The 13,424-nt window shown below is 44.6% G+C and overlaps 1 protein-coding gene across 2 annotated transcripts in view; it reads left to right on the top strand.

Moving 5' to 3' along the window:
• The window catches only part of MYO5B (myosin VB), a 264,377-nt gene that overhangs the window by 178,554 nt on the left and 72,399 nt on the right, over positions 1–13,424 (top strand). For both annotated transcript variants that reach the window (XM_045528029.1, XM_045528028.1), the window contains exons 13-16: positions 2,327–2,449; positions 3,247–3,330; positions 10,449–10,598; positions 11,476–11,573. In XM_045528029.1, coding sequence (XP_045383985.1) covers positions 2,327–2,449; positions 3,247–3,330; positions 10,449–10,598; positions 11,476–11,573 — 455 coding nt within the window. The remainder of the gene's footprint in view (positions 1–2,326; positions 2,450–3,246; positions 3,331–10,448; positions 10,599–11,475; positions 11,574–13,424) is intronic.

The raw sequence follows: 13,424 nt of genomic DNA, 5'->3' as shown, positions 1-13,424 counted from the left end.
GGGCATTTCATGCAGATGGGACCTTCACTTTCTGAGGTGGGATTAGGCCTCAGAGGGACAGAACCGACCTAGATGAGGACAGAGCTGGAGTCCAGGCTCCCTGCCCAGTGCTCGCTCTGCACTGCTCTGAGAGGAGCACAAAAAAGCTCGTGTGAAACCACCTGTGGATTCCGTTTTAAAGCATTTGATTCAGCTGCGTATTCCAGAGCTACTGATAGCAGTGATCCAGATGTTACCAGAACAAAAGCTTTTCTTTCTTTCTCCTATGGCTGTTTAAAATCTTCTTTATTGGAAATATTTTTGGAAAAAAGCACCTTCTACCTGACCCTACCTTCATGGCTGCCTTTAAAACTCTGTTTTCAGGCGGGAAAGCAACATAGCCAGGAACACATGCCCCAGAGCCAGCCTGTCCTGGTTGCAGCCCCAGCTCTGCTACTCCATTTGTATGACCTTGAACAAGGTGCTTAACCTCGCTGCCTCAATTTCCTCATCTCTAAAGTGTGTGCAAACACAGTGGCTAGCTCGTAGGATTATAAGAGGGTGAAATGAGTTAATACGTCTAAAGTGTGTAGAAAACTGCCTGGCAAATGATAAGTGCTATGGGCATTAGCTATTAGTATTACTTGGGAATCTTAATTGCTATCAATTCTTGCTGGCCCTTATTTTTTGCTGGAGGTAGGGTGCCAGGAAATATGTATACATGCGATATCAACTGTTGCTCTCTTCTGCTTATTACTTCATGCCAGTCTGAATTAGTGGGTATGTAGAATTGTGGGTGGAGCCTTCTCACAGAAGTCCAGTTTCATTTTCAAGACAAGACAATTTTGTTCCTGGCAAATCTGTTTGTTTAGGTGGGCTTCTCACTGTGGTTCTGTCTGCCCCCATTGTGCCGGTCCTTGAGGTTCCTCTTGCTCCTGTCCTCTGGCCTGCCCGGTCCTGACAGTCCTGCCAGGCCGCCCTCTGCTTCCTTCACACCTGGTGGTTCTAAACACAGAATGCTTGGAGACAAAACACAGTATATATAGAAAATGCTGAATTCAAAGTATCTTACTGTCTGCCCAACACAATTAATAACCTCCTTCAAGAAAGGGTTTTCTTTTCTTGAATTTCCTATGGCACTTAGCACTGGGTATTCAATATTATTAATAGTTGCACCAAATTAAAGCTTGAGAAAAATCAGTTTGCTTACAAAGGATTTAAGAAGTTTGTCCCTAAGTAGGTAAGCATTTTCTTCATAGCAAAGGTTCTATTAATGTACTATGTGAAGCCCTTTTTAAATGGCTAGTGCACGGGTCACCTTCAACCCCTGCCTTATCTAAACGTATACTCTGAACTAATGAGGGTGAGTGAGTTATGACCATAACTGAGGACTGGACTGATGCTGGTCAGTGCGTGTGCGCGGTGGTGGTCAAGGGTGACAGGAGAGAGCACCTTCCTATTGGGAGAGTTGCCGTCATCCTGGACAATTTGAATGGTGGCTACAATGACTCTTACATTTTCAATGAAGCAAGATGCTTTTTTAATTGTGAAGCCATCCGTAAAGATATTGAAAGGGGCTGCCCTTCAGAATTCTTAATGCAGTGAAACCTTCCAACCTGAATTTAAATTTTGGGGGAGGCAGAGATGAGTACCCTGTAGATCCGTCACTAGGTACTCAGTATCCAATATGTGACCAGAACCCAATTCTAAGTTCTCTGAGGGGCAGGAAAACAACAGTAAGGCATGGTCAGTCCTTGAACCCAGCACACTGGTAAGACAAGCCTAATGACCGATGGTGAGCAACACGCTAGTGTATGTGCAAGAGCTCAGCTGTGGGGAATTGCAAGGAAGAGAGAAGCGAGGTGAAGAGTGGTCAGGAAAAGGATAAACTTGAGCCAAACCGGGACAGAGGTACTTAGATCAGCTTAGAGAGCAAGGGTGGGCTTTCCTGTGGCTGTTCACCTGAGTGGACAGGAGCTTGGCATGGAGGTAGATGTGACATGTTCTTGATGCTGAAGTCACAGGCCCATCTGCAGGGAAGAAGCCCCTTCAGGTTGTTCCCCGAGCTGTGACTCTGCTCCCATGACCTTGGCTTCCATCTTCATCCTCTCTGGCACTTCCAGCGTCTGCCAACCAGCAGGCTCTTTGAGGCTCAGCATGCTCCCACGGGAACCAGCCCACATGAGTCAGGATCCTGAACATCCATGTGGTTGAATCATTCTTTCTACAGTCCTACTCTGGTCCTGGTTTGAGAGCTGGAGCCAACTTACTGGCAGATTCCATCCCTCTGCCACAACTCTTTCTTTCCTGTTCACAAAGCCCTCTGCCCTGTTTTGTGGTTCTGCAGGTCCCCAAAGGAACTGACCAGAACTGGGCTCAGAAGCTCTACGACCGGCATTCCAGCAGCCAGCACTTCCAGAAACCCCGCATGTCCAACACGGCCTTCATTGTCGTGCACTTTGCAGATAAGGTGGGGCATTTCCTTAGCCCCACTTAAGGTAGACTCAGGGATTTCTGGGCCAAGAGGGAGCTGTCCCTTTCGATTTCAAGTGGCCTGAAGCCTCAGATAGTTCCCTTCCATCCTTTCTTATGCAACCTGCTCCATTTCTGGGGGATGCCCAATTGCTACCACACGGCATAACCTCACGGTGGGTGTTGGAGTCACCCAGTTGCATGCTTAAGTATTTATTGAAGGTCACTGTTTGGGGAACTCAGCAGCAACGAGTCTGCCCTCGTGGAGCTCGGGAGAGGAAAGGGAGGAGTGGAGAAGAGGCACCGAGTGGCCTGGCTTCTTACAGGGACCAGGTGTCACTCTGCTTCAGGTGGCTCCTTTCCCAGGAAGCTAGTGTAGATGTAGAATTTTTCTAAATGGATTTGCTCGATAGGCACCAGCCTTGTGTTTTTCAAATTTTAATGTGTGCGCAAATCAACAAGGGCTTGTGAAAATGCAAATTCTGATGCAGTGGGGCTGGGATGTGGCTGAGAAGCTGCATTTGTAGAGCCCTAAAGAAGCCTTCTGTTATGGGAACTCCCTTTTAAGACAATATTTTCTTCCACAAAATGAATACTCGGTTCCCTCTGTGTAAATCCTGAACGTTTATTGGATTTGCATTTTAAATGGAACATCTGTGGGTTTCCTATCTACGCCGGCGCTTTTCGGAACACCCTCTGTGGATGAGATGAAACTACTCAAGTACTCAAACTGCCGAAGGAACCGGGTCAGGCTCGGGCACTAACTGTTGCTCTCTCCTGTCTCTGCTGTCCCAGGTGGAGTACCTTTCAGATGGCTTTCTGGAGAAAAACAGGGACACGGTGTATGAAGAACAGATCAACATCCTGAAGGCCAGCAAGGTAAAGAGCATCCAAATGGGGCGGAGAGCAGGAATGTCCCCAGCACAGCTGGGCCTGGGACAGGCTGCTGTTGGCCCCGCTCTGGGTGGGAAGGCAGAGATGTTGGGTGGGGAGAGTGAGGGGTTTGTTGGTTATTTCAGTCTGAAAACATTTGAGTATGGCCTGGTGGAGGGAAGGAAGCAGGGAGTGGGGATGGGCGTGGGCGTGGAGATGCATGTGAGGGGAAGGGTGTGGAGGGATGTGTGAGTGGTGACGGCCAGAGCAGAGACCACGGCGAGCAATGAAGGAAACACAGCTGCTGTCCACTAAGTCTCCTTTCTGCCTTCTCCTGCCTTGGATGTAAAGTTACTTAAATCCTTTCAAATCTCAGGATCTGTGTATTTAATTTCTGTTTAGCAGCCTATAGAACTTCTCTGTAAATGAAAACGTAATAGAATGGAAGGTGGGATTTAAGGGACACTTGAAATCTAGTACTTTGGACTCTATTATAATAATCTCCAGAATTATTTCCTTTTCGTGAGCATTGCAAAAAGTTAGCAAATACTGTGTCCACTCTACAAGTAGAGGAAACAAGGCATCAATTCATCCAAACACATCTTTTTTAAGCACCTGCCTTGGGAGGCACGTCCCCAAACACACCTGTTTCCATACACAGGTGAGCAAGACAGATTCTTCCTCCTACTTGCTTACCTTCTAATGGGCTGTGAGTGGGCAGGTAAAGACAGACACAGGTGACTAGGAGAGGAGAGGAGGGGGCAGGGGGAGAGGGTTGGGCGACGGGTGGACAGCACGTGTGCCAGTGTTCCAAAAGGCCGACACTGATGCAGAGGCTGTTGCTGGCTTTAGCCCTTCGGATGAAACCCAGAAAAAGACTTTCCAGGACTTAGGCTTTCTCCCAGACCACGTGATACTGAACTCACTGCAGGGGCCTGGTAACACTGTAGAAATGGCAGATTAATTTCTCTTTGTGATGAGCTTTAGATGAATGCAATAGGGTGAGATGATAGAATGGAGGAAATACACCCAGCGAAATAGACCCAAGGACACAAAGCCAAGTAAACCCCAAGGCTGGAGGGGTTTAGGGAGGATTTTAGTCAGTAGCAGCATGAAGACTGCCCAGAGCAGACCCCCCGGCCCATTGTCATTTCTGGATATCTGGAACAGCAGGGAATTAGTCACCACTGAAACAAATTCACTTTGGGTGAATGTGCATATCGTTGGAGTTCAACTCAGGATTGATCTCTGAGTTCCCAGGTGTCCAGAGCTCCTGTCCACGGTGGTTAATAAGACTTTCTCCATTTTTCCAAGGGTTGTGGGATGGAAAAAGAGCCACAAGGCACAGGGAAAGAGTTAGAAGTAAGAGGGTGGAGCATTAGGAGTGTCTCCCTTCCTCATCACCGTTCCTTAGAATGCTTGGAGGTCTGTAACGACTTGTGAGTCTGACGGTGGCCCAGAGGTCCAGGAAACTGTCTTGGTAAAACTTTCTCCTTTCAGGTAGGAGCACAAATGAGGGGTGAGGGGAAGGGAGCTGGGTACTGAATACAGAGTTTGGTTCTGCCATGATACTGACTTTTTAGTGTCTTAATTTGTATGACTCTTCAGATTTCAGAATCTAAAAAGGATCATTGCACGTGAAACATTCTCTACACTCTCTTCAGCTGATTGTTTTATTAGTAGCTGAGCTTTTAAAAAAATTTTTGTTTAACAAATTTATCAAGTATTTGTGTAGTATATAGTGGTAACCAATGTGTATAGTTAACCTCATGGAACTTAGTGAAAAAAGCAGTTTAGTTACAAAGTGTAGTAATGTTAAGGTCAAGAGGGGCTATGAAAAAAGTGAGAGGGATACTTTAGGGGCCCCCGAGACCATTCCCAGGTTTAATCATTTGCTAGAAAGACTCACGGAACTCAGCACAGGGTTGTACTTGTGGCTGTGATTTATTTACAGTAAAGGGATGCAGAACAAAATCAGCAAAGGGAAAGATGCACGGAGTAAAGTCCAGGGAGACCAAGCACAAGCTTCAGAGAATCCTATCCCAGTGGAGTTTTACAGGGACGCACATAGAAGCGAGTTGTGGCAGTACCTGTGAGATGCCTACCAAGAATGTCACCTGAGCCTTGGTGGCCAGGGTTTTTATTTGGGTTCAGTTATGTAGGTACCTTCGCCTAGCACAGACCAAAATTCCAGAAGGAAAGTAGGTATCCAGCATAAGCCATATTGTTTGCATGAACAACTTAGACACGGTGAACCATTCTTACTGGGGAATGGCAAAATCTCTCCTGAAGTCTAAGTTCCCAGACACCAGCCAGCAGTCAGCTTTTTAAGCAGGCGTTTCTAAGAACAGTAGTCTGGGGCCTGCTGCGTTGGCTCTTTGCTGTACAGAAGTTACCATTTTAGGTTAGGGGTAGTGGGTTTTTATTAGAAATTAAATATAAGCTCATAAGAAATTAAAATAATGAAGAAATACATAAAATAAGTCCTCTCTCCCACTCCTTGACCCATCTTTTGATGAATTCCTATTCGTGTTCAAGCATATTGGGATATCATTTTAAGATTGAAATAACCATGTTTTATATATATATATATTCCTCTCTAATTTTTCACTTACCATTGTATCTTGGCCATCTTTTTACAGGAGTACACATCTACTTTTCGTTTTTCAAAACAACGGCTAGGAGTTTGCTATTTCAAATAATGTAGCAATGAATGTCCTTTATATCTTTGTATACTTGTACAATTATGTCTGTTGGGTAAACTTTTAGAAGTGGAATTGATGATTCCAAGAATATGCACATCAAAAGTTTATAGATGTTGCTACATTGGAAGATAATACAGGTCTGCGATCTATTCTTGAGATGTAACCAACTTCCTTCTCTTCCCTACCCTGCCGCCACAATTCTAGCTTTCCCCTCACTAGCTAATGTTTCTAAAGAAACAGGGACCTTGTTGCCACCCCTGAGATGCTGTCATGGTGGCCAGCAGCGCTCAGACCAACCACAGAAGGGCTTCTGGGCTGCCAGACCCGGGTTGGGGAAGTGCTGGGAATGCTCCACCCGGAACTCCTTCCAGCCCATTTCAGACGTCCCAGAAAACAGAAAGTGAAGATTGACACTAGAGCACTATAAACCTGCAGGTGGGCTGTACACAGACTGCAGCTGCAGACCAGGGTGATTCTAAGTATGCTCTAAATCATCTGGGCAGATGGGCATATCCAGCAGCCTCTGTCATTTAGCGTTTCTAAAGCTCATTGTTCACGGAGCCTCTATTATTTTCCTTAAAATTTTTTAGTTTTCACAGCAGCCCTAAGAGGCTTATGTTTCTGACTCCATGTTAAAGATGGAAAAGTTAAAGACCTGGGAAAATACAAGGTCCTATGTCATGGCATTGAAATTTTAATGCATAATTTTTTATTGGTTTTCATCTCATTTAGCACAGCTAAATCTCTAATACTACGTGTAAATTCATAATTTTATTTATTTTATGGGAGAGTATTAGCTGTTTTCCTTTGTTGTGGCATTCTTGATAATTATTCATGACAACTTTTTAATTTTTTAAGCAGTGTGGGATAGAAGACTCCCATGTATCCTACCAGCCAAAGGGATGCTGGAGGAACTCCCACCAAGAGCAGTGAAATAACAACGTGATAATGGGAATGTAATTAGTAAAGCCAGTTACTCTAAGAGGTTATAATGTAGCTAATTGCTTTCTCAGCTATGAGAGAGCTATAAATAGAGGCTGAAGTAAAGAAATACTTCTTTAAAACATGATTTCAAGTTATGAGTAGACTCACTGCTTTAAATACTAAAGGATGGAGGTTTTTTCCTCCCAGTATTTATTATAAAAAGGAATATTTTATCAACAAGGAAAAAAAAAAACCTTAAAAAGAGAATATTTTTTTCTCTAAAGATTGCCTATTCCGGACCACCACCGAGTGTAGGTCAGAAGGACACACAGTGGGTCATGTGTCTGTGCCTGACATGACATAAACATGCCTCCTGCTGGGCAGCGAGGGTGTTCTGGGTGGTGGTCCTGATGCCATCTCTCCACTGCATCCCACCAGAAGGGATCTCGAGACCACTGTGGTCCAGAGACCATCTTGGCCCAGAGCCACCTCCCCTGAGCCGTGGCAATCCCTGGTCTGGGAGTCACAGAGGAGCAACTCAGACAAGGCCTAAATGTTCTCTGTCCCCTTCTTTCTGCTGCTTATGACTTCAGCTCATCAAGGAATGACAAGTACATGTGTTTGTTGTCTTCTACACTAATATGTTCTTTAAAGGTTATACGTACATCCTATTCTGAACAAATGGCTTGCTTTTTTAAAATTTATTTTTATATTTTTAGGTTTTTTATGTAGGAGCTTTATTGAGATAGCTTACTATAAAATGCTTGTTCTTAAATGTCTGGAGAGCTTCCTGCTTAAAATGTGCTGGTAGTTGAAAGGCTTTTACTCATGTTTAGAATAAACAGATCATTATGTAAGAGAATTTGTTAGTCGATAACACAATAATATTACCCCCTTTCCAATGTAGGAAAGTCTGTCTTCTTCCAAAAAATGAAGTGCTGAGACCTTTGTCCTCCAAAGTCCATTTAAAACCTTTTCTTAAAATTTTAGTTTTTAATTTTTATAGGTACATAATAGTTGTACATATTTATGGGGTACATGGGATATTTTGGTATGAGAATACTGTGGGTAATAATCAAGTTAGGGTAATTTGGATATCCATTACCTCAAACATTTCTTTGTGTTGGGAACATTCTGAATTCACTCCTAGTTATTTTGAGATTTTTAAAAAAATATATTTCTTATCTAAAAGTTAGAGATATTTTTACCTTGGAGGGTACCATTAACCATGTAAAAGGAATCGATTGAAAAGAAAATATTTATTTATAGCCATAGTTTTTAAAGATAAGATCTTAGGCAAGAGATCTCAAACTGTTCTTATACTGTGTCTTATTACAGTTTCCTATGTTCGTTTTAAAGGAAAGATCTCATACATTATTATTAAGCACAAGTGAATAGGTGTGACTTCCAAGGTAACAGCTATGTATACAGCTATAATTGACTTTTTTCTTGAACTGTCAAACGATCTTTAAGAGTGTTTTCATACTTAATCCCTTTTTGATTTGCCTCAGGCTTTTAAAATCTATAAATAGGCTTGAATAGCAGAGCTATGAAAACCAGTACCTGAGGACACGTTTTAAATAAGTGAAAAAGGGAATTAGGGAAGTGATTGGTTTGTCGGGAAGCGTTACTTTGTGTGTTTTCCAGTTGGAAGGGAACAAGTTTTTAGAAAGGCCCAGGCAGGTGTCATTTCCTCAGGCCACCCTAATAAGGTGAGTTGTAGTATTGTTACTGCTCAGTCAGCTTATAAACAGACTTCTTAAGAGATCTAAAAACATAATTGGAGTTAGCCAATTAAAGAAAAAACAACTTTCTCCCCCTCACTCAGGAATGTGTTCTTTCGTATGAATCCTTTGTCAAGGAAGACCTTGGTACCTACTATTCCTTGAGAGTCTGTCTGTAGCTGGGACACTCCTGGGGCAAGGCAGTCCCTACCTGGCCCAGCCCTCCCAGTGGATGGGGACAGTAATCGTGTTTCCTGCCTCGGTCTTTGGCTATTGCCCTGCAGCCCAGGATTGAGTAGTACCTCTTAGTCTTTCAGTCCTGCCCTCAAAATAGATCTATGTTCACTGAGTTTATAAAACAAATTCTGCATAGAATATGAAGCCTACACCTCCTTCCCAGAATTAATATTTCAACGAACCCATCTTCCTCTGAATCTGAGAGAGTCTACCAGCTTCTAAATGCAGTCTCAATAGTGGGACCTACGATTAAAACGTGGTTTTTAAAATGCAAATTATCCAAACAAAACCTCGGTCATGTTTGTGCCTAAATTAAAACATAGTGCCGGCTCAGGTTAAACTCTGGCTTGTACAGTTTCATTTTCTGTGAAGTTACAAATGCCTTTTTTAATGTATTAAGTAAAAAGCATAGGTAGCATCTCTGAAGCAAGAGGAAAGGGGCTGAAGTTTTTTGTTTTTATTTCAGCTCATCATGGGGGGGGTACATAAGTTCAGGTTAGGGGCTGAAGTTTTAAAATCCTCGTGTTGGTGAGCCCGATATCAAAGTTCCTAGTGTGATTTTTGATACAGATCTAGCATCCCAAATCTGAACCTCAGAAATCCAGGAAGCTCTAAAATCCAGAATGCTCATTGATTAGAACATTCCAGAGTTCAGATTTTCAGATTAGGAATGCACAACCAGTGAGTATAATGCAAACATTTCAAATTCCAAAGAAATCTGAAATCCAAAACATTTCTGGTTCCAAGTGTTTCGGATAAACGATAGTCAATCTATACCTGTTCCTAACCTTATACTTACCAGGTTTTTCACAGTAAATTTACTATTAATGATTTCTATAAACAGATCCCCAAACAGTATAATTATGCAGACTGGTAAATTCTACCCATGCCCAAACATCTCAAAAGTCCATTTCAGAAAGTACATGGATTAGAATCATTTAATCTGTCAGTATTTTGTGATGCAGTCTTTGGTAGGAAAGACTGCATCACAATGTTGTCTTGCCTACCATTTTAAAAATTGAAATATCATTCGCATACCATAGAATTCACCCTTTTGAAGTATATATTTCAGTGGATTTTAGTGTATTCACCAAGTTGTACAACCGTTACCTCTATAAACTTGAATATTTTTATCATCCCAAAAGAAACCGTGTGCCCATTAGTGTGACTCCCCTTTTCCCCCTCTCCCAGCCCCTGGCAACCACTGAGCTACTTTCTGTTCCCTGGAGATTTCATATAAACGGTATCACCCACTAGGTGTGGTCTTTTGTGTCTGGCTTCTTTCACTTGGCGTGATGTTTTCAAGGTCCACCCTGTTGTGGCACAGATCAGGACTTTGTTTCTTCATATCGTTGAATATTCTGTTGTGTGGATATATCACATTTATCCATTCATCAGTTGATGGACATTTGGGTTATTTCTATCTTGTAGCTCTTAGGAGTTTTCAGTTCTTTTGGGTATACGTTGGAAAGCTGATGTTTTGAAAGATAAAGGTGCAAGATATCTTCATTATTCTCCCTTTGTTTGTTCCTAGTTCCCAATGGTGGCTGACTTGTTTCATGATGACAAGGACCCGGTTCCTGCCACCACCACACCTGGAAAGGGATCAAAGATCAACATTCGCTCTGCCAGACCCCCCATGAAAGCCTCCAACAAGGAGCACAAGAAAACCGTCGGTCACCAGGTCAGTCCCAGGCCCAAAGCTCTGAGCTCTGGCATATGTGCAGGGCTGCCCTCCTTGTAGGTGAAGGACGGCCGCAAGATCAGAAGGAGGTCACGGTGGCCTCGGCATGAGCAGCCCCAGCCACACAGTTCAGTCTCCGTGTCCTTTGAAGAAGGAAACTCCAAAACCTTCACTGTGGGGAACCAATGGAGGAAAGAGGAGCCCCAGTCAGCACGTTAGTCCTGTGGTAGGGCCCGCTCGCTGCAGGGGCACAGACACCCGTGGGGGAGGCCAGAGGCCCAGAGTCTGCAGGAGAGGAGGCTTAAATAAGCCCCAGGGATCAGGAGTCTAAGAAGAACTGCGGGATCTCTGGGGTGACATGTCCAGTGTATCTCTGAAAAGCGTGCCTGCCAAGCCCCTGGCAACCACCACCTACTTAGACTCCTGTGGATCTGGTCATCTTACATAAACACAATCACTCCCAGGATGCCCAGGCCCCAGATGTCAAGGCTCCAGGGTCTCAGGTCTGGGAGTAACAGCCCTCCAACACGCAGGGACTGAATCTCATGCAGAGTTTGCCCACCTGTCAGCTCATTTGATCCACAACACTGGGAGTTGGGCGTGTTAGGGGACAGTCTATCCCCATTTAGTTTGAGGAGCCCTACTATGGGAAGGACTTGATTTTTGGTTACAGCAAGCTGGGAGTGTCAGAGCTGGAATCTGACACTAGGGCTCTGAGCTTCCTCCCCTGTCCTTCTGGATCGACAGTGATAGTAACAGTAATGGCAATAACTGGTGGCAACTACCACCGCCACCAGTATGTGAGTTTTTCTTTGTTTATTGTACATCCACAACATGTTAAAAGTAAGTAACCAAGCTCTGGCTTTCACCTCCCCAGTTCCGCACCTCCCTGCATCTGCTCATGGAGACCCTGAATGCCACGACGCCGCACTACGTCCGCTGCATCAAGCCCAATGACGAGAAGCTCCCCTTCCAGTAAGTGCCTGTGGGGTGTTAGCCCGTCCAGCCCAGCCTCTGCATGCTGCCCTAGAGCTTCAGGTGGAACAGGGCTGGGCCCAGCCTTCCAGAGTCTCTGGCTTTCTGTGTGACGACTGGTCAGACTTACGTTCCCAGATGGCTCATATGCTAAAGACAGGCCAATAGATATTTGCAGGGTTCCACTCATCTGCTGTCCTGGGGGATTCAGGAGGGTGAGAAGATGTGGGTCCCGGATCCTGTGAAGCCTACAGTGGTAGTTAGGAATGTGCAGACTTGAAGCAAGCAGAGAACCATTAAATGCAGATGTGAGTGCATCTCACAGCACATGTTAAATTCAGACATGGGAAGATCGCTGGAGTGGTCAGGAAAGGCTTTTCTTGTATTGAGAGACGTAGACCTCAGATGACATGTCCTCCACCACTGAGCTTCCAGAGTTATCTACACGTGCTCACTTTGCCCTCCTCAACCTGCTCTGGTCCAACTTCTGCCTCTACCCCAACATTGAAACTGTTTCTTCCAGTTCTATCCATGCTCACGTGGCTGAGCGGACTCACATCCATGTAACAGTGACTTTTAGTGGTGTCTGTCCATCTTTAGTTTCTGTTAGATCCTAGACAAGTATTCCTGCATGCCTACTGCAGCTTCAGTGCATTCCACCTCACCTTCAATGTGTCTGAGACCATGCTCTTCATCTCGTCCCCCCAGAAGGCTTCCTCTTTAGTTGGTCTCTGTTGTAGTAAAAGACATAACCATTTCCTGGTATTTTGTGCACCCACCAGACTTGATCCTCCCAGACTAGAAGCCTGAGAGTCACACTAGACCATTGCTGTCCAATAGAACTTTCTGTTGGAAATGATGATGGAAATCTTCTGTAATCTGCATCGTTTAGCACGGTAGCCACTAGTAACACATGCTAGTGAGTGCTGAATGTGGCTAGTGTGATTGAGGAGCTGAATTCTTAATTTTATCTCATTTTAATTCATTTCAAATACCCACAGGTGGCAGTGACCACTTACTGGACAACATGACCCTTGATCCTTCCTTCTTCCTTCCTGCCATAGTGTCTGATCATTGCCCAAGTCCGATGGAGACCACATGAAAATGTCTTATATTGGTCTCCCTTTTGTCTTCCTCCTCCTGTCACCTGTTCCAGATCTTCATTTCTTGCCTGAAATACTGCCCTAAGCCTGTGAAACTTCTCTGACTTAGCTCTGCGGCCACCTCTTCCGATGCTCTGGGCCCTCACACATGCTATTCCCTCTGGCCAGAGGAGGTGTTTTTAAATTTTGTAAGCTCCTTATTTCCTCCTTCTTGTGATTTCCTTTTTGGTTCTTGTATAATTTCTTTCTGTAAAATAGTTTAGCAATTCTGACTCTCTGACTGAATATTTGAACTTCTTTCTGCTGTTTCTATCATTTCATAAAGCTTGACTTCGCTCAGATGGGCCTTATGGTGGAAAAGTCCGGGAGACAGTATTGAATGGGCCTTCCATGCGGAATGCTGACTGTTCCTCCAAAGTTTTGAGACGTGCTTAGGGATTTCCCCGTGTGGCCTCTGCGGGCTGACTGCGGAAGAAAAGTGGCTGTTAGAAGGTGCAGTATGTGTGACTTAGATTGTGTGTGAAGGGCAGAGCAGCGTGCAGGGCCCAGGGGAGAGGAGAAGAGGGCTCCCCACCAGCTCTGCCCCACCAGCCGTGACCTTGGGCTATTCCCTCAGCAGAGCCTGGCACCTGCTGGGTGCCAGATGCCCTTCTGGGTCTCCCCTCCCCAGTGAGAGGAGAAGCTGGCGGCTTTCAAAGGGACTTTGTAGTCCATTAAATGTTTCATTTTCCTAGGACCCTCCTTTGCC

Source organism: Lemur catta, chromosome 16, assembly GCF_020740605.2.
Source record: "Lemur catta isolate mLemCat1 chromosome 16, mLemCat1.pri, whole genome shotgun sequence".
Classification (NCBI taxonomy): Eukaryota; Metazoa; Chordata; class Mammalia; order Primates; family Lemuridae; genus Lemur; species Lemur catta.
This window is presented reverse-complemented; position numbering and strand designations above follow the sequence as displayed.